The 27,021-nt window shown below is 39.6% G+C and overlaps 1 protein-coding gene across 1 annotated transcript in view; it reads left to right on the forward strand.

The window, feature by feature from the left end:
* PREP (prolyl endopeptidase) overlaps nucleotides 1-27,021 on the forward strand; it is a gene marked incomplete at its 5' end in the record, with an annotated part of 104,278 nt that overhangs the window by 35,145 nt on the left and 42,112 nt on the right. Inside the window, 2 exons of the mRNA XM_084262547.1 lie at nucleotides 17,196-17,387; nucleotides 26,533-26,730. Of these exons, the coding sequence (XP_084118673.1) occupies nucleotides 17,196-17,387; nucleotides 26,533-26,730 (390 nt within the window). The remainder of the gene's footprint in view (nucleotides 1-17,195; nucleotides 17,388-26,532; nucleotides 26,731-27,021) is intronic.

The following is a 27,021-nucleotide window of genomic DNA, read 5'->3' on the forward strand; positions in this document are numbered from 1 at the left end:
TAGTACAGTTTCATAGTGTGCCTCTTAAATGATAGTGATCTCCACAAGTGACAAAAATCAGATTTCCAGGGCATTTGGGTTCCAATTATCCTAATAATATTTCTAAATGCAATTAATAAACAGATTATCTCAATAAGATCTTACAGACAAGCCTCAGAATTAATTATTGCTATCCTCACAGGTTTGAAAAGCTAACTGGAGGCAGAAAAAGGCAGCTCCTGTCTTACATCAGTGTATAGTCTGTATCTTTTACGTTGTATTTCCTAAAAAGGAGAAAATGAGTCTGAAATATTTGGCACCCCTCTGCAAATGTTCCAGTGAACATACCCTCTACCACTCCTTTTTGATGTGCTGAAATGGAGACCTGGCACAGAATTTGAAGCCACGAGCAGGGAAGGAGCAATGTAGCCATAGTCTGTATCGCAGGGATGGAGTGTGCTGCCTGTATCACTCAGGGGCTGTGTCCGTGCAGTAGCAGGTTGGCCACAGTCAGTACACTGACACTGAAGTCAAGATTGTCTCCCAAACTGTGACAGCATCCTGCCTGCTGATTGGCACAGACTGGAAATGTGACAGGGGATCTGCTGGCAGTTAAATGGTGTAGAAGTCATGGAGCTTCGGTGCTCAGTCCTGCGCCCCACCTTTGGTTTATGTACTTATGTATACATTTAATAGCCAAGATGACTTCACACAGCAGCCTGTTCTATGTCAATTTTTTTCTACAGGTGGGGATGTGGCATTCAGTATAGAGTTCTTGTTGCAACATGGTTCCAGCTGCACTGTGCAAGAGCTGAGGAGATGGCAATGTTTGGTGATGGACAGAAGTGAGAAAATGAAGTTTTCATTTAGAGTTGCAGTTTGCCTGAATGAAAGCTATGTTCCTTTAACTGGTCACAAAACAGGAATGACAGAAATATTAGTATGATGGTGGTGACTGTAGTAATTTCTATCAAAAAGTTGTCTTAGAGAGGTAAACTTAAGAGATGGTCTCTATCTCTCCTTCTTTCCCTATGTGAATGTTTGATAGCTTTCACCAAGCACTGATTTGAGGTACAGAATTGTTTGGGTTGGAAGTGACCTCTTGAGATTATCCACTCCTTGTCTCTTTTTTTTTCTTCCTCCTCCTGTAATAGGCCCCTGACACCCCTGTTCCCAATGGCACTTTAACAGAGGCTGGTTATAGGACTGTCCTTTATCCTGTTACATTTTTTTGAGATGCATCAGAATTTAAATACTGTTTGAGCAGCAGGTAAAAATGAATGCATGTGTGTATACTCAAGACCTAAAGCCATGCAACTACTGTCAAAGCTCATGTGCTCCTTCTACTGATTACGTTGCTCTACAGCAACATCCTGGCTGTAGTGGGAAGGTCAAAGGATGAATAGGCAGATCTGACTTGTCTAGATGAGACAAAAGAAAAAACAGGGCTTCCATTAACTATAGTTAATCGGGTCAAAGTCCTAAGTTACTCCTATCCCTGATGTTTTATGGGCATGTTACATGTTTCTTGCTCTTCTGATACTGAACAATAATGTTCTGGTTTCTAGGTTAGTGAAAGACATTTGTGTTGCCATGAAATGATTCATGGGTTGAATCCCTCATGGTGTGCCATACAGCATATTTAGAGATAGTAATTGTTTTTATCATCTTTCCCATTTTAAGAAGGCCTTAAAATTTTTTGGAAAATTCCATTCAATATGTCAGTATTACACTGAGTGCAATTAGATATTGGGAACTGGCAGATTTCATATGGGCATATACAGCTTTGTCTTCTCTCTCACGTACAGAGATGTAGCTTTTCATTACTATATTCATCTTTGAGGGTTGGTTTGTTTTAGCTGAACTAGTCTAATTCAGCACACAGGTGAGCATATAGTAGGGATTATACTCCTGTGGAATACTTCAAGTCTGGTAACAACTAATTTCCCATAGTTCTGAATTTATTTGTAAGATGGAAGTCCATTTAGAAAGTTACACTGCAGTTTCTCATTGCAGTGTAGTAAATACACTGTACTTAAGGTTGTTAGAATAAAGGCTGGCTAGCTTGTTTGTGTGACTTGTTTCTAACTTTGTGTGTTAGAAATGAGGTATTTTTTTTTCCCTGTATGTTGAGAGACCTGCTTGCTCAGAGTACAGTTTTGTTAGTCTAAAAGACAAAAAAATAATAATAATTCCCCTCAAACAGCACATAAAATGGTTAAATTATGTTGCTTAAATTTGCAGGATAGAGTGGAGAAGCAGGGTGGGGGGAGATCCATCATGGGAAAAGGAAGAAGATGCAGGGATGTAAAATGAAAAAGTATGTTTCATGTGTGGAGATGAAAAACACTTACCGGATATCTGCCTGACAGAACCCAGAAGATGACTGAATTCAGGGATGAGTCAGCTCTTGTGGGAATTACTGAGCAACACAATATAGCCCATAACAGGCTTACAGGGGTTCTGATAATGTCTTTCCCCAGCAGATGGTAGGAATGCGTAGTGTTCCCTTTTTACTTGTATTTACATGTAGCATGTTTTTAGCAAGGAAAAGATTTCCTTTTTCATTTCAAATTTAAAGTAATTCATTTCTGGCTGTTTTGAAAAGATCAGTGCAACAGGATAAGCATATATAATTGAAAAAAACGAAGCTATAAAACCTTTTTTGCCCCCTTAAATAGTGTTGAGGTGAGAGGGACAAGGTTGAAACCACGTGGGATACAGGTGCTGCATGTTCAGTAGACACCTCTTGGTGTCTATCATGGTACCCCATGAAGCGTGCAGGGAGGTGCTGTTTTTCTGTAATGGTGTAAGCATGGAGAACAAACACTGTCTTTGCTTTGACTGCAGATGTTGACTCTAGGGACAAGACTGCATTCACTCCATACTTTGCCTTCAGGTGAAATTCTTAGCTTAGATATTTTATATTCCAATCAGATCAGTGTCTAAAAAGTGGCATTTTAAGTACTTGGAAAAACATGTTTCTTGTGGAAATAGTCTGCTGGGACCTCTGTTGCTTCTGTGCATTTCAGTACAGTGTTCTAGGTGTCAACCAATGCAAAGTAAATTGCTCTGAGGCAGAGGGGGACCTCTGGCTTAACTTTCTCAGAAGTTACCTTTTTGTGAAACGTGGTTTGCCCAATATTTGCCACTTCATTATTGCTTTAGTAATGTTCAGCTAATGCATTCCATTAACTTCCTTCACAGCATGAATTGTGCTTCTCTTTGCATGTACTCCCTTTAAATTATGGGTGACAAGATAATGATATCATTAAAGACTCTGTGCAAGCATGACATTTTATTAGTTCTGCTGTTCTGAGGGCAGTTGTATCTCGTGCTTTCATTGATTCTTGATGTGTTTCAGTGGCTGTGGACCAGAGGAAGTTAACTTGCCCTGGGTAGGGCAGAAAATGATCTTGAGTCTGAGTGGAAATCATATCAAATAAAGAAAAGTAGACTATTTCTAAATGTTTAGAAAATTTAAAGGATTTGACCTGCTTATTTCTGCACTTGAAACTTTACTATATGTGATTGCTCATGGTATTTTGTCAACAGCCATAGGTTAATTGAATTTGCAGTGCAATCTTCTGTAATAATCCTTGCCAGTCTGTTTTCCCCTGGAATACAAGCTACACAGCAGTGTTTCTGTCTCTTTCTGTGAACATTACAGGGAGCATCTGAGCATCTTTTCTGCTTCCCAGGTTAGTGTCCTGGTTGTGGCTAGAATAGAGTTAATTTTCACCAGGAGTTGGGACTGGTTATCTGTGCTGGCTCAGGGGGTATACCATACTATGTGACAACATGCTCCCCACAAAATGCTGCTCCCCATAAAATGGGTCTAGTCGGGGAGGGGTGGCTTTGGTTGTCTCTGGGATGGGCTAAGTGTTGGTTGAGTGTCTGGTTCACTGTTGAATGGGTAAATTGCCTTGTGTTAATTGTGTTGGATATGATATCTTCTAGCTACTGGTGTTGCTAATTCCCTCTGCCTTTGTTGTCCCAGTATACTGTCCTTATCCCAACTCAGGGGTTTGCCTTTGTCTTCCCATTCTTCTCAGATCCCACTAGGGGGGAGGTGAGTGAATGGCATGTGGTGCTCAGCTGCTGGCTGGGGCTGAACCATGACAGTTAGATAAAATGTTCTTCATGCTTCTGTTCCCTGTTTTGCAGTCTTGGTGCTGTATACAGACTGAGTCATTTACCTCTTCAAATATTCAGGTTGTTTACTAGGTTTTTAAGTGGGCCATTGTGAGCTATTTGTGCCAAGAATGCTCCTTTTTAGAATGGAAAATCACTGTGATAGCCATATATTTGTCATATGTTATTTTTATGAGAATTTAAAATTAGTATGAAAAGATAAGATGTTTGGGGGATACTGTTTCCCCTACTCCCACATGTGTCTTGTGAATCCCACCAGGAGTGTGTTAGGAGTGCCTAGGTTTCCCAATTGGAATTTTATGTTTACAACTAACTTAACAGAATAAACTTTGTTTTAAAAAATAGCTTTTGTCATCTCCTATCAAAATGTTTTACTAATTCTCCATTCCTCAAGACTGTAATTCACAGTTTTGTGGCAAGACACCACTGGGAGAAGAAAGCTGGGATGTGAAGTTTTTGGGGAACTCCCTTGGTATATCCTTCTTTAAGCAGCTGTTGTTAGGGGCACTTTTCGTGCTTTCCTCTTTTTGTTGCTTGTGGGGTGGGTTTTAGAAAGATTAGGGAAAATTAAAGTGACAGGATTCTTGTCAGGTTTTCACCACTCTGTCAGCTACTGAACCAACTCAACTACTACAGTATGATTTTGCTTTCTCAAATATCAGTAGTGGAGGTGTATGAGCTGTATATTGTGTCGGAAAGGAGAGCACTGTGGGTTCCTGTCCAGAAGGTTATCACTCATTCAGGACTCCAGATTTCCCTACTTGCCAAACTGCAAGTAGGATTTTCAGGCCTGACTGATAAAAACACTTAAAAGTGATCTAATTCTAAGTAATTCTTTAAAAAACACATAAATTTTTCTCAGTGGCTGAGCCCTGGAAGGCACAACTTTTTAGTGGCTGTTTGATAAAACTTGTCTTCCAGACTGCAGAGAGCACTCAAATGTGTCTGTGTGATGAACCAGCCAACAAGAAAACTTCTCATTAATCACTTTTCTCAACTGTTGTTCTTGTATACCTGAAAATCCCTCAGCCAGACAGCTGGATGCACAGTAATCAAGCAATTATATATTAGTAAACCTTGTACACTTTATGCTGGTTTTGGCTGGGATAGAGTTAATTTTCTTCACAGCAGCTGGCATGAGGCTGTGTTTTTGATTTGTGCTGAAATCAGTTTTGATAATAGAGATGTTTTTGTTATTGCTGAGCAGTGCTCACACAGAGCCAAGGCCTTGCTGCTTCTCAACCCACCACACCAGTGAGTACACCGGGGGTGCACAATGAGTTGGGAGGGGACACAACCCAGATAGGTGACCCAGACTGGCTCAAAGGGATATTCCCTACCATATGACATCTTGCTCATTATATATCTGGGGAAGCTGTCTGGAAGGTGAGGTCGCTGCTCAGAAACCCAACTGAGCATCAGGTGGTTGGATTTTTTCCTCACAAGTGGTGAGCAATTGCATTTGTACTCAGTTGTTCTTAGGGTTTTGTTTATCATCATCTTCCTTCGTTATCCTATTGAACTCTTTGGCTCAACCAACTACTTCCTCCCCCCCACCCCCCACATTCTCTTCCCATCCCACTGCAGGCAAGGGGTGAGCGAGTGGCTGAGTGGGCTGGAGTTAAACCATGACAAAACCATATAGAAATAACTACCAAAACCCCCTCAAAATCAAACAATAAATCCCCCATCAGTGGCATGTCTGTTACAGTTCCTGAGCTTGTTTTGCTTTTTTCTTGAGAAATGAGATTGATTGTTTGTTTCTTTTCGATTAGTTTGTCAGCCTTGGCTTGGTGCAGGGGAGAGGGGATTCAGCACAAACCTGTTGGTGTGCAACAAGAAATAAATGAAAGCTCTCTAATCAGCCTTGTCAGTGAACTTAAACCAAATTGACATGGCCAATTGGTCTTGTTAAAGCTGTTCTTAATATTGTCCCTTTTCCTTATTTGGTATTATGGTAGGAGCTAGGAAGCTTAATAAAAAAAAGTCAGGATCCTCTTGTGAGCAGCATAGAGCTGGTTTACGAGTCAAGAGCTTTGGGCACAGCCCCACTTTTCTCTTCCTGGTGGAGATAAAACATGAGAACAGAGGGGAAAAGGAAGAGGTAGCTCTCGTTGTAACCTCTGGGTACATAGAAACTGAAAGGCTGCTGTGACTTCAGGAGTGTTGAGAGGGATGGCTACTTGGAAAGCACAGCCTGGGTTGTTGGGTTGTGTTGTGGTTTAGCCCCAGCCAGCAGCTAAGCACTATGTGGCCTCTCGCTCACTCCTCCCCTTCTTGGAAGAGAAAGGCAAAACTTGTGGGATGGGATAAGGGCAGTTTAGTAGGACTGCAAAGGAAAAAGGAAAACAGCAACAATACTAGTAAAATAACGTACAAAGGGGGTGATACATGAGGCAGTTTGCTCATGAGAAAGAACTTGATTCTCAGTCTGTTTCTAAGCAGTGATCCCTCCCCTCTGGGCAGCTGTTATATTCTGAGCATCACATCGTGTGGTACTGAATGTCCCTTTGGTTAGCTTGGGTCACCTGTCCTGGCTGTGTCCCCTCCCAGCTTCTTGTGAAAATTAACTCTAGCCCACCAGGAAGTGGTGGAACAACAGGGCAGGTTGGAAGGCATTGCCCTGGCTAGAAGCTAAACACAGCTTTGTAGGAGCCTGGGGAGAGGAGACAGTGGTAGGGGTTCTTATGCTTGGGTGCTGGGCTGCTTGGAGATTGGCAGTTTGTGTCTGGTAGGAGCAGTGGGAGGTGCTGGGAGGACACAGATACAGTAAGGGGAACTAGTGTAAAATACTGAGAATCACTGGCTTGGAAAGATGCAATAAAAATTGAGCAAAAAGTGAAGTTCACAGCTTGCTGGTTGCTTAGTCATTGTCAGCTGGAACTGCTGTACTAGACTGGCTGAGACAGGTTGCAAGAAGTAATATGAGAGCAGGGTTATCAACTATAAGTGTTTTTGTTTTGTTTCTTTGTTTAGAAGGTTGGTCTTTCACACTGAAGAAAGCATGTATGGGGCTTGAGGGCAGGTAGAAAAACAAAGGTGAGGTTTGTCCACTTCCTGGTGGAAATAGGATTATCTGGCCTTCTGTATTTGTTTAGCCTTTCAATTTATAATGTTCTCTTAAAAAAAAAAAGGCAACACAGAGTTGAACAGTGCAATACACAGTGACATCAAGGGGATGAGTCAGTATGTGCTGCAGAGATGAAAAAGTGGATCAAAACCTACGTAATGAAAGAGGACACAAGAAAAAGGATAATGAGGAGACAGTAGCCATCAGCTGGAAAGAATGTGGTGGGGGGACAATCCTCTTCTTTTTTTGAAAGACTTTTCTGTGATTGAAGTAACTTTTTTAAAAAAATCCAAACTTTTCAAAAATCAATATTGAATCAAGGTCATTATATCATAGTTCCCTAACAAATAGGCAGAAAAAAACCAATGGTGAAGTCTTGAAAAATAGGTGGCAGACTCACCAGTAGAGTGTTTACTTTAAGAAAAGTTTCATACCTGTCAAATGGCAACCCAAAGAGTTTTGCTTTTAATGTAACTTTTGTAATTGGGTGCAAATTATTAGCAATAAAATTAAATATCTTGATATTAAGTAAGAAGATCTTCATGCTGTTACTGTCTGACTGGACATTTATAAACAGTATTCACAATTAAGTTATTTTTTAGATTGTGTATTTGTTCTTTTCTTTGTGTATATTAGAAAGCCTGGCATGAGATAGAGAAAACACTTTCGGTTCCTGCTTTTCTGCTGCAGTGTCCTGCTGCATGAGGACAGAAGCTATAACTCTCAAAACAAAGCATATAAATTCTTTTCCCCTGTCTTCTGAATGGTCATCCAAATGGAAGTAAAGTAGAATCCTTGGAAAGCAATGGAGAAATGTCTGCTCATAAAAGCGCTTGATTCTTCTGGGCTGCTCTTTGATGTATCTTGACACGTGTCCTGAACTTTTTAACTCAAAAGAATAAATATTGCCTCCTTCCATTTATTTTTTTAAACTTGCATATACATTAACTTTCCACAATTATTGAGTAGTCATCATCCATCATCTGTTGGATGAGTGGTAGTGAGAGCCCTCTCTGTACAAACACAACAAAGTTGCATTCCTTTCAGGTACATTGTAGTTTCTTCTCTCAGTAGTCCTTCCCCCAGATGTTCATAAGTGAAGTCAGGTCAAGAAATTCAGATCTTATTTTCAAAGAGAGTCCAAATTGTTTGAAAAATCTCTCCTGTCTTTGGAGACCAGGAGGAGACAATTTATTTGTGGCTGTGAAGAAGAAAGACACAAAAAAAACCCCAAGTTATTTTCTGCAGTTGCCTGGCTCAGAGTGAGAGCTTGAGAGCAAGCTGAGTACTGCATGATTCAAAAAGAAATTAGATTGTGATGTGGAAGTAGATGTCTGAGTGAAGGAAGGTCCGTGCTCTGCCATTCGTTTCCCAGGATACGTTATGAACATACCACTGGGACACTGAAACAGTCTCTTCCAGTTTGAAGCACACTGTGTACCATCAGATTAATGTTCAATAGAAGACAGATAAAAACTGCTGCGTATTAGTATTGTGTCAGAATCTGGAGTAAAGTCAGCAAGTCAGAGGACTCAGAATGAATAATGTCTGTAGAACAGGGTAGCTTGTGTAATTTCAGAGTGGTTTTTTTGAAGAAAAGTTTTCAGCAGTTGGAAGGTGCAAAGCAAGTGAAGACACACAGTTGGTGCAGCTGCTGCCAGGGGAAGTAGGAAGCAAGAGATTAACATCAGTGTGGTGACTCAGGGTTCACAAGTGAAGTAAAACCGTTTTGCCTAGAGATACTCTGTCTGGTAGACATCTAATCCCTCAGGTACCTGGGTACATTTGTGCTTTCAGGGTAGAGCTGCTGAGAGAGACTGAAGGGATCTACACAGCGCGTCAATGGAGAGCTGTGCTTTGCCTCCTACCACACAGGAAGGTGCTATACATCGCTTTGAAAGCTGCGTGCTGTAACTATCCCAAAGCAAACTCAGAGTGTTCCAATTTACTTTGCAAACAGCAGCCTAATACTGGATTCTCTGTTATGTCTAAATACCCAACAGTCATGAGTGTGAGAGACAAGATGCTCTCATATGATGGGAAATACGGTGTGAATACATTCAGTAAGTACTTGTGCATTACGGCCATGTGACATGCAGTGATTGAGTGTTGTCTGAAACAGTGTATAGGGTAAATCCAAGAAAGGAAAGGAGAAAATATAAGTGAGAGAATACTAAAAGGAGATGTGACTACTGGACAAAATGTAAATTGCACTCTAAGATTTGGTTTCTTTGGGTTTTTTTCTGCTGTGATGAAAGGCTTTATGTATCCTTTATGTTAAAGTGTGCAGAGATGGAATAGAGATTGCCAGGTACCTCTTGCAAGTGAAACAGATTTTCCACTAGTGATTGATAGTCAAAGGGCAAAAGGGATTTCTGTGCTATCACTAAGGTGTTCAAAGCTTTACATGTATGTGTGTGTATATATATATGTGAAAAATATGTGTAATTTTAAATCATTTTAAATATGCTGTAAGCTATGTAGCTAAGTTAATATTGGAAAATTGAATCTATAAAGGATGCAGATGACTTTTTACAAAAATAGTATTTGGGGAGTAAATGGGAAAGTCCTAAATGGTAAACTACTGATTATGATTATGATTACTGATTATGATTAGGTCCTTCATTCTGCTGTCTCGGTGGAGGTAGGAGATGGAGATCCATGCAGCAGTAAAGGCATATAGGGAGTTTTGATGTGTTAGAAACCACAGAAGCAGCTCAAAATGGTCATATAGGAGTTAGGGATTTTCTCCCCAAAAAGGTGACAGGATCAGTAGCCCAACTGAAATGCATCTACACCAACACATTTAAGACCTAACATAGAGACACAGCCAGTTCTATTTATTAAAAAAAAAATAAAAATCAGTGTTTCTCTTAAAGGAATGAAGAAAACTTGGAAAATGAAAGGAAGGAAGTAAATTGAAAGTGCTTAATAATGCATATACCTATGGGACTTAGGCTTTTATAAGGGGCAGTGGCTTCAAGTTGGAGCATAGAAAGTTCCACACCAATATGCAGAAGAACTTTTTCACAGTGTGGGTGACAGAGCACTGGAATAGGCTGCCTAGGGAGGTGGTGGAGTCTCCTTCTCTGGAGATATTCAAGACCCATCTGGACACCTACCTGTGTGATATGTCCTAGGGAACCTGCTTTGGCAGGGGGGTTGGACCCAATGATCTCTGGAGGTCCCTTCCAATCACTACAATTCTGTGATTCTGTGATAAGGCTTTTTTGCAGTGTACAGCTTTGGGCACTAAGTGTCATGGCCATGAAGTTACTGTCCTCTTACATTCTACTAGGATGTGCTGTTGTATTGATGTGTATGTTGATTAATCTGCCAGTAGTAATATATTGAACTAAACCAGTGTGTTTCTCTTCTGTCTCGCATGGTGGTACTCCTGAATGTACTGAATGCATTGATCATTCAGGTTTAAGGCATGGATGTATGTTTTACACTGGAATTATAAAAAACATATGCTCTAAAGTTAGTTTTACGTGGAGATGCTCATAGTGGGTGTTATTCTCTATATATGTGGGATCGCAGAATCAGAATTGCACTGGGTTTAAGGCTTTCCTGTGAGCAGAATAGATTTAAGGTGGTTTTGTTTTGGTTTGTATTTTCACTCTAAAAAAATCTTCCTTGTTGATGTGATTGAGGAAGTTACAATCTTTAAAATGAAAGGTGAACTGAATTGCAAATAACTAATGAAGAGCTATCAAAATGAATTCAATTTAGAAAGTCATACCTGTAGCTAAGTTGGAGGCTGAAGACAGCTCACTGGATTTTTTTTCAGATCTTGTTACTATTGCAATTATGATTCAGAGACAAACACATTCTATGCTTATTTTCCAGTACGTCCCTGAAAAATCAGTCCGAAGTAAAAATCTAAGAATTGAAAAATCATGATCTTTCCTTGAGTAGAACTCTACCTGATTAATACATGTACCATAATGAAACGGCTCTTTCAGGTAGACATCGTCACCGAGCGAAACCTCTTGGTTCACTTACTGAGTGTTCTCAGCACTGCCCAGTTTCCAGAAAAATAACTGTTTGTCTTACAAATAATATAATGGACAAGTTAGAATGGAATGTAAGTTTATGGAAATTAGTGTTTAGATCTTCACCTGATAATTCTGACTGTTAGAGTACATGAAAAAAGCAAAACGAGTGTTTATATTCTGAAAACTTCCTTTCACAACATCATATGAAAACCCTACCATTAGTTGATCAATAAGCCTTGCCTCTCCAGCTGGCACAGTCAAGAGGATATTTGCAGCAAATGGATCGTGTGCCCTTGGCATGAAACATGAAATATGGAAGTACTGAGAACTTCTTGTGAACTGATCAACAGTGGCTTTCAGCCACTCTATCCTTTCTGTCTGAAAGAAGGTGGATAATAGGCTTTCTGTGATCGTTCTTGCTGCTGTTACCAGTTTGTTCAAATTAGCTTTTCTTTTTCCTCTAGTTGTCACTGTTCAGCTCCAAACCAGCTTTATCAGACAGACTGCTCTCAGCAGACCAATGAGTGTTTTTCTGTGCTCAGGGGCCAGTACAAGATTGAGGGCTTAATCTCTGATGCTTACTGATAAAATTTCCATTTTGATTTTCTATAGATCCAAAAATTTTATTTGAAAATTCTGTCTGTACACTGTTGCTTTTTCCCTAAAAGTTACAGAAGGGCCAGCTCTGTAGGATGATGTTTTTCTGTTGTGTGACATGGCTTTATTCAATGGATTATAAAGATTATGAATCCTATGTTTGCAGTTCCTGTTGTAATGCAGTTATTTGATGATGGATAACTGGCTGGTATAAAGTATATAGGCAAAAGCATCTATAGCTCTTCAGTAATATGTTTTAGTGGAAGGACTGGCAGAGGAAAGGATTAGGCTATAACAGCAGTATACAGTAAACTGCCAGGATCTTCAACCTCATGACTTTCCCATCTGTAATAAATCTGTCTTGTGGTATGCTTATGTGGATTAAACCAAAGTCTTTGGTTCCTTTGGTGTTATGGATGAGGGAGCCTGGACTACAAATGCCACTTCTTAATGGCTCTCCTCAAGGACAGACATTCTTAGAGGGCTGCTGATTAAACCTGCAAATCTCTGTCAAGATCCTGTTCTTTGCCTCCCCTCTTCCCTCCCTTCTTTTAAAGAAGAATGAACTGAGTGCACATCCTTCGCCTTGTTTTTAGATGGCTTTTTAAAGTCATAATTTAGAGATGTATTGTTCTCTTGAGTTTGAGAGTGGAACAGGAGTCCTTCACCTGCCTCTGTTTCATAGTAACCAACCTTCCATTCATGGGCTCTGTTTGCTGGAACCCTTCAGAGGTGAGGAAGAGATGGTTTGCTTGAAATGTTTGGGGGTAAGCAGATCATCCCCTGTTTCTGAAACTGTGGTCCCTCTCCTGTTTCAGCAGCTGGATAGATGCATGTGCACCACATGACATCATGCACTCACCTTTGGTATTGCCTTGCTGGTATGTAACCAGCAAGTGACCATCCATCCAGTCAGATGATGGCATGTACCTCAGGCCATTTGATAAGAATGGATGTGCTGATCACATGAGTTTTCAGTCATAGGATGGAACTGGCTGTTGTCTGTGACCTGTCTAGGAGCAGCATCCTTGCTCTGACAGAAGGTCTGGGCACCACAGCTCCCTATCATTCAGTGTTTTATATACTTTACCGTGCTCTTGTATATTAATCTTTTCTCTAATGTAAGGCATAGGTATTTTCTTAGGTCATTTTATATGAAAACTGTGGTTTAGTCCTTTTATCATTACTTCTGGTCTCCTTTGACCATCCGCTTCCTGCATCTTGTCTGTCTCCTGGGAAGACTGTCGGTCATCCTCACCTGTAGAACCCTTTCCAGATGCCTTTTGTCTTAGTGAAACCACGTAGTTCATCTCTCTTACTTCCTTAGCTGTATGCACTTAAATAAGGCATCTGCTTTTTTGACTGTGGCTGTATTTCACTGACTTTCTCAGGTCCTTTGGAGCTGGTCCACATGATCTATTGTTGCAACAAGTTACTTGGAAAGCTTTGCATTATCCCATCTGGTTTGTGAGCAGATATCTTTATTATTCTTCCAGAAGTTATAGTATGGATCTTCCATGATCAAACACACTTTCACATATCTCTACTGCACACTAAACTGCTTTATTTCTTACTTCTGATCACTGGAACATCCTCTTGTGATGCTTAGGTAACTGCTCTTGGCCTGTCTCATTCAGCTTCTTTAAGAGTGTGCTCTGTTACACATGTACAGAGAACGTGCTGTAAGGGAGTGCTGCTTGAGGGTCTCAGAACACAATTCACCATGCTTTTCAATGTTTAACCAGTTACTGCAGAATTATCCATCCAAAATTGAAGCCAGGTGAGAGCTGCACACACATACTTTTCATAGTACTCAATACTTATATGTGTAAACAAAAGACAAACATGAAGAATGGTTATGCTAAATCTACTTGCATACAGTTTGAATTGGAAATGCAGCCTGTCTGTCTTATCTAGGCAGACTTGTAGATGTGTTCCTGACACTTCCAGAAAGACACAATCTTTGAGGACATATGCCTTACACTTCCAATTGTGTTCATTCAGGCAGGCTCTCCTCCTGGAGATTTAATAAAAATCTGCCTTCTCTGTTCCCCTGGGTGTTCTGTGTACTGGAGGGAGCAGCTGAGATGAGTACAGCCAGACTAAGCAGTTGCCCCATGGAAGGGATGGAGACGTCAAATCTATCTTCTCCTGCTCCCAGATCACCTAACACTGTCCTTTCCTGTTGAGACAATTAACATCTTTACTTGTCCAACCCTATGCTTAGATGATTGTACTCATTAATCTGTTATGGATGATGCAAAAAAACCCTGTAAAATATAGACTAGATTTCTTCTAGGTTAGCTAATTTCATCATCTTTACTATTCACTCAGGCTAATGCCAAACCAAGCGTGAAGGTGGAGACACTCTAATGGAGGAGGAAGGAAAAATGGGATTGTGCAGTTTTGGTGCAGTCAGGCTTATTTTACAGCTTGTTGCTAATGACAAATGTTGTTGCTCCTCTTCAGCCTCTCTCTCTCTGACCCTGCCTTGCACATAGCACTCCTCTGCCTGAGCAGTGAGCTGCTTCAGGCAGCAAAAGAAAAACTTCATTTTGCAGCACAGGTTTATAAATTTTTTCCCCCCATCACTTAACTTACCGAACCAGATCACTACTAGGACAGATAAAACAGAAGCAGCAGGCTAGGAGGAAGGTGATGAAGGGCAAACTCCTCTTCGGTGATGTTGAGGTGTTCGCTTAATTCAGCAGCAAGGCCAGAGTGCTTGATGGGGGCAGTGCCGTGCTAGTAAGCTGCATGGGCCTGCCCATCCTTGTGCCACTGGTGTGACCTGGGGATAAATGGTTCCCCCTGGCCCAAATCAATTTTCAGCCATATTTGTGATGTGTTGGTCACCAGGTTGTTATTGCTAGCCCAAAGGAGAGAGTTAAGCACCGTGGTCTAAGGCATCCGTGCACCATCCCTTTCAGTCATGGACCAGAACTGCATCAGCCATAAAGATGCATCCTCTTATGTCTGATATCTGTCTCATTGCAAAGGGTTTCTTCCTCTTGCTGGAAAACTACAGCACATGCTCCATACAGTAGGGAATGTTGCTGATGTAATGGCCTCTTCCAGTTGCCTGTAATTGCCTCGTTACTGCTTCATAACTTAAACTAGATGTCAGTGTGTTGAACCACTTCAGTGAGACAATAGTTTAGAGTTAATTCATCTGCAATATTTGTCTTTTAAGGACTATATAACATTCACTTTACCAAGATGAATGCTCTTGTTTGTAATAACAACTTGGTTTATCCCTATAGAATACCATACCAACCCTCTCACTTTTTTACTAGCTGTTCATTTGGGAGTGGATGAATGAGTTGCAAGGCAGCGCTGTAAATCCCTAATGTCACATTGTTGTCCTTACTCTTCACAGAGTCCAACCTCTTGCAACTGTATTTTTGAGAATACAGTTATTGTGCACGTTTACCATTCCAAAAAGTTGTGGTTTTTCAACAGTCTAGGGATTTCTTCTTATGAAGTTGTGTTTTTTAGTAGGATGGCTTCATTCTGTCAACACTAAAATAGAAATGTTTACTATCGTTATGGTGTTACACTGCAGTTAAGTTTTTATTTACTAAAGTGCTTGTGCATGTGACTTGTGATCTTAAAAGTTTCACTGGTCCATTTTCTTTGTTTTACTGGGCATCAGAGCAGGTTTTCTGTATAGAACTGGAAATCTGGAGGCACTTAGCAGGATTTTTCTTTATCATGAAATCTCTTGAGAAGGTTAAAACTTTGGACGTCAGTGAAAATTAAGATTTAACATGCAGTTGGTTCACTCAGAGACAGGATAGTAAGTTGGCTGGATTGTCTGGAAAGTTTGTATTACAGCAGTACGAAAAGTAGAATTTAATTGGCTAATCTATCACTTTGCATGAAGAGACAGGGAAGTTTTCCTTAAACCAAAATGGCAATTAAGAGATAGGAGCTTTATGAATGTACTAGGCCTGACTATACTCTCTCATTACATTTAATGGGTTTAAAATGACCTTAGCCATCTCACTGCTTCCTCAATTATCCTTTTCTTTTTTTAAACTTACAGTAATTACAGCTCAGCTATGATCTACTTCCATTATTCTGCTCAGCTTTTAATACTATAAAATAAGCTGATGTGCTGTTTTATTGATACAAACGTTATAGAGTTTCATGAACAGATTTATGCACAGTTTATTTGTTTATACTTAAAAGCAAAGACCCAGCCCTTAGTTTCAGGAAAGAGGCAGAGTATTTGACAAATGATATTTTAAGATACAAGAGCTTTATTTTCATGTATCAGTAAGGATTCTGATTTTTGAGCATAGCTGAGGTATGATGCTTATAATAGTAAGTTCAGTTGATAGGTTCAATTGTAGATATAACAAGCATATTATGTATCTGACCTAGATTTGTTGATTTTTCTTTATTATTTTTTTTTTCTACTAGCCTCTAAACCTATTGCAAGACAGTAAAATGTGAATTTAAATTAGTGGTCCCAGCTCCAAGTTGAGTCAGTACCAAAAGACTGTGGTACAGAGTAAGCAAACTGAGACAATTCATGTTTGAGAGCAGTGCACTGCTATTCATGAGTGTTCTATCCAGGGATGATGTTGGGGAAAATGCGATTTCATTCCTTGCAAACCCAGAAGTTAGTGTTTTAACTAACTATCTAGTTGTCATCTGGTGGTGATGAGCTTCTGCAGAATAACACTTCAGGAATGTTGTTTCTGAATTGACAAATTCCTGATATTGAAGTATATTGTGCTCATTAAATTTTGTGGGAAGTCCTGGGCTGTTAAAAAGGGGATGGAAAATTTTGCACTTTAGGAAAAAGTGACTTTCTTTGCAGAAAGAAAAAATAGCTTATTTTATAATTAAATAATAATAATGATAAAGTTATTAGAAATAGCATTGAGCTTGAAAACTTAGTGCAGATTTTTTTGACTCAGCTGTGACTCCCTGTTCCAAGAAGTCTGTAGAAGTTGGGGCTTGTGGGCTCCATTGTCAGGAACCTGATGTGCTCAGTGGCATTGGCTCCGTGGCAGCCAGTGCGGTAGAAGCACCTCTGTAGCAAACATCGGAGCGTTCCAGCTGCCCCGTGGGAAAGCTGGTGAAATGGTAGCTGTAGTTCTGTCAGTATTTTGTGTGTGATTTGGTAGAGATTCCTCAAACCCAGTATATCAGCATGTCAGTGAACTGGCATTTTTCCATAGCAGCCTATTAATCTGCATAATTCCCTGTGAGTTCTCAATACTTGGTGCATATTCAGCCCTTTCCACAGCTGTAACTTTTTTTGGTCGCTGCCATTATTCAAGAACCTGCAGCAGTTGTGAGGAAGAGCTTGCCCTCAGGTGTTAAAAAGGTGTTGTTTCAGGCAGTGAAGAATTTACCTTGCGTGTTTGGTCTTGCAGGAATTCTCCAGTGGGTGAAGCTGATAGATAACTTTGAGGCTGAGTACGAGTATGTCACCAATGAAGGAACAGTGTTCACTTTCAAGACAAACCGCCATTCTCCAAACTACCGGTTAATCAACATTGACTTCAGTGACCCAGAGGAATCCAAATGGAAAGTTCTCATCCCTGAACATGAAAGAGATGTTCTAGGTAAGAGTTCATGGCCAGTAAAAGACTCTCTATTCAGCTTTTTTCAAATTAATTCAGAAATTAGTCTATCAAATGATCTTGTACAGACCTGCTTATTTTTTTCCTATGTTCAAGATTTTTGATTAAAAGACTTGCTGCGACTCCAGAGATCCAGGATCCATTTCTCTCTGTATCTCCTCTCTCTGCCATAGTGAAGTTGTTTCATCTGCCCTAGTTTTAATTCTGTGTTTATAGAAAATGAGGGGAAAGTATTTTCCTGCTTCATGTCCCAGTGTAGTAAATGTTTGCTAAGCAATTAGGGATTGCAGTAAGAGGGGCTTTGTAAGCAGAAAGAATAGAAGGAACAAACCTGACAGTAGTGCAGCACACTATGAACAGAAAAAAACCTCAGGATAGTTGAGCAGCATGGAATTCTTTAAGTATGAAAACATCCAAAAGATAAATATTTGGTTTTGATTAAAATAACATCTTTTAATCCCATAATTTTGGGGAAAGTTCTATTAAAACTTAGAATTAGTTTCAGATAATATAGAAGAACCTCCTCTAAGCTTGGGGTTTTTTGACAGATGCTTTGTGTACATTCATGTAGTCTGTCCTCCATACAGTACAAGATACAATTATGATTTGTCTGACTAGCATAATTATAGCTATTGAAAAAGACCTTGGTTTTTTTCAGTTATTAATCCATCTTTATACAAATTCATTCATGTTTGCTGCTTTTCTGGTGAAGACACACTTTGTAGAATGAAGAGAAATCGGTGTATGTGAAATGTACATACATGTGGTGAAATGTGTATATACAGTAATTTCTGCATTTCCTCACTAAGACAAGCCAATTGGACTCCTAGTTTCAAATTCTTCTTGAGTGTCTTGAAAAGGTGGATCTTAAAAATGCTCTTAATTTCTGGCTGCATTTCACAATGTGCCTTGCTTGATTTTTGCTACAGCTTAGACAAGATAGGTACCTGGTGTGATATAAATGGTGACTCTTAGCATGCCCAGAATTGTAGTGATGTTGCAAAAATAGGAGTCTAGGATGTTGCAAGAATTTTGGTAAACACAAAAGTAACAAATTAGAGCTTGGTGAGATACAAATCTGTTTTTTAAGATTGTGAATTTTCTGAATCAAGAACCACCCACATCTTAAATGAAGTACCTTTCTAGTACTAAGCAGAGCATAAAAGGTTAAGTGAAAAAATGCTTCCAAGACTAATTTCTGGTTGTGTGTGAATTTTCTGGCAGTCTATGAAGCTATACTTAAGTTAAGAGGAACAGCAATTTATATAGTGTTGCCAAGTTGAAGAATTTACTTAGAGATGGTGAGTGTCAACATATAATGGGACAGAAACACGTGACTGGCATGAAATGCAGGTCTTGTGTGTGGATTTACCTGAGATGTGATCTAGGCAGCCAGAGAAGCTATGACCATTGGCTGTATAGGTCATGCTATGTATTCCTTCCCAGCAAGATAATGGCCTCATCTGCTCTTTGCTACACCATGGTATTTAGCTCCAACTGCATTTTGGTTTCGTTCTGAAGGCAAAGTTGTGCTGAGTTCATGTTTGTGCACATACGAAGAGGAAGAAATTAATGCATGCAACACTGCTTTAATAGCTTATATGTGACAGCCTTGACTGTACAAACATAGCAAGAACTGCATTTAGAAAACTGAGAGTTCAGACAAATGGGTTTGCTCAGGGCACTGGCCTTCAGACTGTAAACATAACAGGCATTCGGCTCTTAAACACTTGAGGCAAACGATCTGTCATATAAAACCATCAGAGTGACTTTCAAGAGTCTGTTGTGTGTCATTAAGCTTCTACTGTATTTGAATATGAAGCCAGAGTAGGGAATCATTTGTCCACTTCTCTCTCTGGTTTGATTACTTTAACAAATGAAAGTGTCTCCATAAGAAGATGAGTTACAAATAGATCTTAGTGCTACAGTGAAGTAACTTTGAATTGTTCAGTTGCTTCTTTATAAATTTGTGTTGTATCATGTTCAGGAGATTCTAGCCCTGAAGAAACAAAAAACCCCACTCCTTCACTTGATGATGTCAGCAAGGTATGGTTTAGAAAGACATAATTACAGCAGAAGGCAGTTAACAATTCACTGTCTTGAAAATCTTGCAGTCAACTGAATTTGATTTTGTGTGATCCAGAGATGACAATGTATTGATGCACCTTCTGCAAAAGCTAGGACAGTAGAGATTCAAAGGGTGAAAGAGTATTGCCACTTGTCTGATTTTACATATGTGTGTGAGTGACTATTGACCAAGATGTAATTAGTTCTATTAGAATGTCTTTATAAACATTATGGTTAGTGATACCTAAGGTTACAAATGTGTTTTTCTGAGATATATAGATACTCAGCTCACAAGTCTCCTACTGTCATCTGCTTGGTAGCCATAGCTTTCTTCATTTCTGTGTGATAACTTAGATTTGGCTTCATAAAAGCTGCACCATGCACATATAGAAATAGATTTATTTATGAGTAATAAATTCAGGATTAAGAATTAGGAATCTCTGCCACCGTCTGTCAGTGGCAAAAAGTGTCATCGTGCATTTCTAGGGAAGACGCTACAGCAAGCATCATCTAATCAAGAAATAAACACATATTGCCTACAAGACACAGTGAATGTCATTTGGCTTCTTCAACATTTTCTCAAGATGTGCTTTTTTTATTGGCTTGGACCTTTTTGTTTCAGAATTGCTAATAAATGAGCTAATTTGGGAAATACGGCAGGGGGGAACAAACCTATTCCTGCAATGAGGTTGTACATGTACCTCATTTTACAACTCTCAGCAGGGATTTCACAGAGTGTTGAAGTAAATTTAGGTCTCTATTCCATGAGCTGAGGGGAAGAAAGAAATGACAGCTATTTTAAAATGAAATTTAAGGGGGGCCTCAGAACCTACTGGAGTGTGATAAGACTCATTTTCTTGCCTTTGGAGTTTGTTTGCAAAGTGTTACTTGTCATTTGCAGGGATTCTGAAACAGAACCATAGAGAGGTTCCCATCCAGTGTTGAACTAGTGCTTTAAATGACCACATAGCTGCAAGCAGATGTGCCCGATCACGTAAAACACAGCTGTGAAACCCAAAATGCAAACTGATCATTAGTGCACACTGTAACCCTAGTTCTAAAGCTAAAGCTGTCATCTCTAGAAAGCTGAATAATTAATTTTGAGACCTGTGACAACCCAGTACTGGTAGAGTTGGGCAACTTGTGACCTGCAGTTAGATCCAGCCCTGCACTTGTGACAGTGGAGAGAAAAACAGAATAGATCTCCTGAGTAAGGGGGGCTGAGAAATAAGACAAATTCCTGAATATCACAGGATCACAAGGTTGGAGAAGACCTTTAAGATCATCAAGTCCAACCATTCTCATCTGAAGCTAAACCATATCCCTAAGTACCTCATCTACCCTAATATGCCACAGATGAGGTGAGTGATCTTGAACAGTTTGTGGAATCTCAGTTGCCCTTTGAACTAGAGACAAAGCTACCAATGATCCTGTACCTTGTACACATCTGCACACCTGAACCCGGTGCATGTAAAATGCTTCCTTTCCCTCATCTGGAATGTGCATTCCAGGTGAAATACAGTAATTTTTTTCATACCTTAAAACCTGCTAGCTAATTCATAAACACTTAAGAGTTTGGGGAGGGGAGTTAATGCAACTGAAGTGTATCTTTTGGGGCTGTAGTGAAACCAGGAGGGGAAAGTCTGGACTGATCACCATGAAATTTTTGATTCTGAATGACAAGAATGTTCATAGGTGTGAGCAAATCCTTCTTGTTCATCTCAGCTCTCAGGAAGCTTTTGTGCTCCATTACTGTGTATTTTTTTCAGAGTATCCATAGTTATACACATTTGGGAGTTCTGCTTGCAAAGTTGCTGCATGAAGGACTGTTCTGAGGAGCAGTGGTGTGACCTTCTGTGTACAGCCCAGAGGAAGCACCCTGTGGAAACAGCTAATGCAGAAGCATGGCAGAGAGGAGGAAATTGGCTGGAACACAAAAGACCAGATTGATAAGCTTCTACTGTGAAATGTGGGGGAAAAAAAATAACCCCAAACAATAACCCAACAATAAACCAACTGGGATGTGGCTTAGCTCCAGTGTTTCCCAGCAACTAAAAGCACCCCCTAAGATCTGGGGAAGCCAAATACTGTCACTGGGGACACGGTGAGAAGATGTGGTCCAGATGCATGTCCCTGACTGAAAGTTTTATTCTGCTCCCCTGGTAGGGTTTTTGTGACTCTATATATCTCTGTGCCCAATGGAAAACCTGCACCAGCCACAGATGATTAAAGCCTGTAAGTTACTTAAGGAAGCATTGCTCTTGATGTTTGCAGCTTCAGAAGAGCTTTGCCTTCCCCCCCTGACTGTCTCTCATGTATGCGTCTCCTACTGAGAGGATGTGGGGGGTATAAAAATCCTTGTTGAAATTGGTTGGAGCTTTTCCATCAACTTAAACATGGCAGTCTGTCACTGAGGATGGTGTCTCAAAGAGAAAACATATGCTGTTTCATATGTTTTGAGGGCTCATCAACATTTACTCACATGTTTCAGAATGATTCATGTTTTATTCTGTAAATTGCTTAAGCTTTGCTTGCAAGTCTGCCCTGAAGTAGCCTTGAGTTGGGGCTGCGAGTCATTTAACTGAGATCAGCACAGATACCTGTTAATCTGTGGAGGCTCCAAAGTTTATGGTCACTGTCTGTGCTGACCAAAGAAACCATAATGACCTTCCAAGTCTATTTTTCAGCTAAAACTTTGACAGTCCATTAAAATATATTCATTATTTGTTGCATGGATGCACAAGCACATTGTACAGCAAGTAACTCAGCAGACTCTGCAGAAGACTTAGAGTTGCCTACATGCCAGCTAGGCATGTTCTTCTCAATCCACATTTCAGCCTGCATCTGTCAAAGTATGTTTGTACAGTTGGACACTGAGCATGCTGTAGTTACTGCTGCAGAAATGAAAGGTCAGAACTGTCACAAGTAATTAAGGTTAGTGGCGCTGACGCTTGGTGAGAGGATTCAGCCGGTTTCTTTTTCCCTGAAACTATTCTAGAAATTGTTCGTAGTGATGTTGTAGGTGCCAAGTTAGTGGCATACCTTTGCTGCTAATGAAAGCTGTCAAAATAATAGAGGTTTTAGACAGTAGTAATACATGAATTTCTATACGGTTGACTAGAACTTCCAGAGCTCAGTTTTCTGGGTGTTGTTAAGAAGTATAATTCTTCTAGCACAGATTTAGCTATTGAAGAATTGTGTGTAATCTGTTGTAGTCATCAAGGTGGTCACTCTCATGTTCAGAGAGAAATGAGCAATACCAGGGATAATGCCTCACACCTGCTTTCAGTGCCTACAAGTGTGTCCATCTGTCTCAAGCCTCAGCCAAGAGGCTCAGGTTGGAAGAGCCAACCTCTACGTGCTTATAGTTTGGGAAAATAAGTCTTTTGCCTGTTGTGTATTGTGTAAGTAGGTGGGTTGTAAGTGTACTGCAGCACAATTGATAAATATAGGTGTAACTGTAATGGCTTTGTTCATTGGTATTAACTGGAAATAAACTGACCCCTATTCATTGCAGGGGTCACAGGTGGTTGGCTTTTTAAAAACAAACCACTTGTGTGAGGGAAACTGCTCAGCAAGAAATTCACAGCATCCCAGAACAGGGTAGCCAATTAATGGGGTGAACTGCGTTCTAGAGGTGCTTGTTCCTGCCCGTTGCCTATAAAGGGAGCCTGCAGCAGTGGTGCCAGGCTTAGTTTTTGGACATGGGAAGTTTGCAAGCACAACAATGTTAAAAGCTTCCAGGAAGTAGAGCATCACACGTGGTGTGTTCTGTAAAGCACGAGGAAAACCAAGGAGACTGGCTGCTAATGCAACAAACCCCACAGCATCTGCAGTTCACAGTGCTGAGCATGGGAGTAACAGAGACTCAGATGTAGCTTGCAGTCAAAAAATAGCTCTTGTTAATAATTCAGCATTGTTTTAGCATGCTATGTAGACAAGTGTTGGTTCTTAGTGTTTTCTTTTTTTTTCTTCAGCTCTTTCAAGTCTGGAATGTTTTGCATTTGATTTTTGCATTTCTTTGTAGCTTCCATTACGATGCACCAAAACAAGTTATAATACAGGTGTTATACACAGAAGCAGTGTTCCTATCTCAGGGAATTAGATGTTTTAAAAATGTTTTTAAAACATTTTTGCATTGCCTTCTCATCTCTTATCTTCACCTTGCTGAGAGCACCTCATTTGTAAACCAGAGAGGTGATGGAGAGTTAATATTGCTGCTTCCTACAGAATTTCTTCAATAGCAGGAATCCACACAAAAGCCAGCAGCCTTACCCCTGGGCAATTGAATCTTTTTAATAAAAGAGTAATATCTCTTCTTAATATGAAATCAAAGTAATAATGTGCTTCGACTTTTAATGAAAACATCCACTAAGCTGCAGTGCTTGATCAAGTGATTAGTGAGGAATTAAGGGTCATGACAATTTAATTTAAAAATAAAGATTAAGTAGTAATTTTGCTGAAGCAAAACTATGTATTCTATGCATTTGAAGTTGATCTGAGAGTGTCTATAGTTAATTTTGTGCAACTAACTGTCAGGAAATTCCAAAAGTAAAACTGGACATTTTAGTTACAGGTGTTACAGTGGAGTTCATGGGACCTCATGCTTATTGCAGAGCAGTGAATTCTGGAGGCAAAAATGATGTGTTACTTATAGGGCTGCTGTGTTTTAAATTAATATTTTGTTTTAATAAACCCTTTATGTATGTGAATGTTGGCAGAATTGTGCAATGACAATATAATAAATATTTTAAATTACCAAATAACCTTCTTGTTCATACAGCCAAAAATGATTCTGTATTTCAAAATAATATATAACAAACTTTCAAAGTTTATTCTATTCTCAAGCTGTACTTAAGAAATTTAAGTCACTCTAGAGCTAAAATTGCACACCAATTACTAATTTATAAACAGTGTTATGTTGTGCTGTATCTTATTATTTCAGGTCATGGCTTCATCGTTGGAATTTCAATTAGTGTTGTACTCTGGGGCTTTGGTTAGAAAATTCCCAGATTTAGGCTAGCAGCTCGTGAGGGAGTTCAAAAGTCTGGGGGTTAAATATAGCAGTGGTGGCCTTTGGGAAGAGGGGAGTAGAAAAGCTTTATTTTGGTGTTTATGTAACATAAATAATATGGCTAGTGTTAAATTTCACTGTCCATTCTGGGACAAGCTAGATGGAAAGTAGAGTTTGTGGAGCTATTAGGATTTGCAGGTGGTCTAGCTCTAGGGGCCCACGATAAACCTGAACTGTATTTGAAATCAGGGACTGTGAAAGAAGCTAACTATTACAAGTTTGACCTTCAATTCAAAAAGATTTTTTTACCCTTAATGGAAGGGGCACATGCTACAACTTTGAACTTCTGTTCTGGAACCTGAATGTGCAAAGATGCACTTACAAGACTGTCTACAGTACAATTCTGTGAATTCAAATTATTTGGCTTATAGGGCTTTGGGGAAACTGGAGAGAACTGTTAAAATGTGAATAATGTAAAATAGTGTAAATCTGAAGTTCAGTCAATTTTACCTTGCTTCTGTTTTGGTTTGGATGTTTTTTCCTCTGATGTTGGTATTTAGAAGTCCCCATCTCACAGTGCTACTTCAGCATTACAATGTGTCCCAGTTGGTTTTTACCTGGTTTTTCTTGTTCATTTGATTCCATCTTCTCGTTTTTTGCTTCCAGCAGATAAGAGAAGGCATTGTCCATTGCTGGTACCTTGCCTATGATTTAGGTTTCCAGTCTGACTTCTCAGGGGGAGGAGTTGCACATGCATATTTGGAAGAGGACAAGAATCATCACCTCACCTACTCCTAGAAACAAAAACCAAAAAAAATATCTCTTGTTCCCTCCTCCCAGATGCCTTTTCGTGACTTTGTCCTTGTTTGTATTTTGTCTTGTTTGGATTTGATTTTTGAATTAATGAGAAGCTTAAATGCTTTTGTTGCAAGGTAGGGTAACCAGTTTCTTAAATGCAGAAATGCTAAGAGGTATGAGGAGGTTTCAGTCTGTCTCTTGTCTGCATGAGTAAATAAATACATTTATCACTGAAGATCTAAAGCTGAAGGCACAGGAGAGAATGTGGCACATTCTGAACGAACAGGAGCCTTGAAGAATTTCTAAACATTACAGGATATAAAGATGGGGATTGGAGTGATATGGTTGGTAGAAAGGTGGGAATTTTTGTAGAAATTGCAGGCCCAGACAATACTCTTTTTAATCAGTTTGGATTTTTCCAGAGTCCAAGTAAAAGAATTTGCATTCCATGAAAAAGTTCACAAATCTCTGGCAATTCTTCAGAGGAGCAAACTCAGAATGTGAAAGCAGAAGCTCTTGTTCCTGCACATCTGACCTTTGGCCAGCTGGAGTTCACTGGTCTGCATCCTGTTCCTACTACCTTACAGTCTCAACAATGCTGTTTAACAGCATTAGTGGGGTTTTGAAAATGCCACGTTGAGGATAATCCCTCAGAATGGCCCTTTCTTACAGCCAGTGGAGCTTGCTTACAAGAATAACCTCCTGAACATTTAGGTGATGAGATCAAGATGAATAATAACCTCTAGGTTCTATATTTTAATATGGAATACAGGATCACATGTCTTTTTATTCTTATTAGTTTAGCTTGAGTCTAAATCACAATGATTGTTTTTATTTTCATGCATTTCCATAAGTATTGCTGGCAGTGATTAATGTTTTGCTTGGGTTTTGCATTGAAATATGTGATATTTAAAGAGCAGTATTGATCTGTTAACACCCAAAATGTATAAGCAACTTGATTAAGCAATTCTTTACTCATGTGGCTGCATAAATGAGCTTGAAGCTGCATGATTAGCATATTTCCAAAGAATGTCAGCCTTTCCTTTTGGGTTCATTTTTTTGTTTCAGAAGGTAGGTGAATTCTAAAGATTTCAAAGTCAAATTCAGTGCATATCAGAAATGTTGGTGCCTGTATTTAGGTATGCTAAAGACACTTAGAATCAGATGAAGTCTTGATTGTTTTCTTTCTTGCATTTTTTTATAAACTGTATTTTATATGGCTTTCTTTTTCTTTTCCATGCTCTGCAGAATGGGTTGCTTGCGTGAGGTCCAACTTCCTGGTTTTGTGCTACCTGCATGACGTGAAGAATATCCTGCAACTTCATGACCTGGCTACGGGTGCACATCTCAAGACTTTTCCCTTAGAGGTTGGCAGTATTGTGGGATATAGTGGCCAAAAGAAGGACACTGAAATATTCTATCAGTTTACTTCCTTTTTGTCTCCCGGTAAGATTGGGGTTTTTACCCTTAGTTATTGTTCTTTTTCCTGGAAACAATAACTTCCTCATTTTCTCCTGTTTAGTAGCTATTAGTTATGTCTAAGATGCAGATAAAACTGCTTCCTCTTATGTAGTAAGTAGTGGTTGTGCACTTCAAAATGTACCAGTCCTAAATACCTTGCCTAAATAACATGCTAGCTAGTATTTGAGAGACCCTCATTGAGAAATTACTCAACTGGCTCGAGATGAAATTGTAGCAGTCTTGCAGCTCTGCCTTCATACAGCAAGATAAAAGTTT

This window comes from Gallinula chloropus, assembly GCF_964237585.1.
Source record: "Gallinula chloropus genome assembly, chromosome: 3".
Lineage (NCBI taxonomy): Eukaryota > Metazoa > Chordata > Aves > Gruiformes > Rallidae > Gallinula > Gallinula chloropus.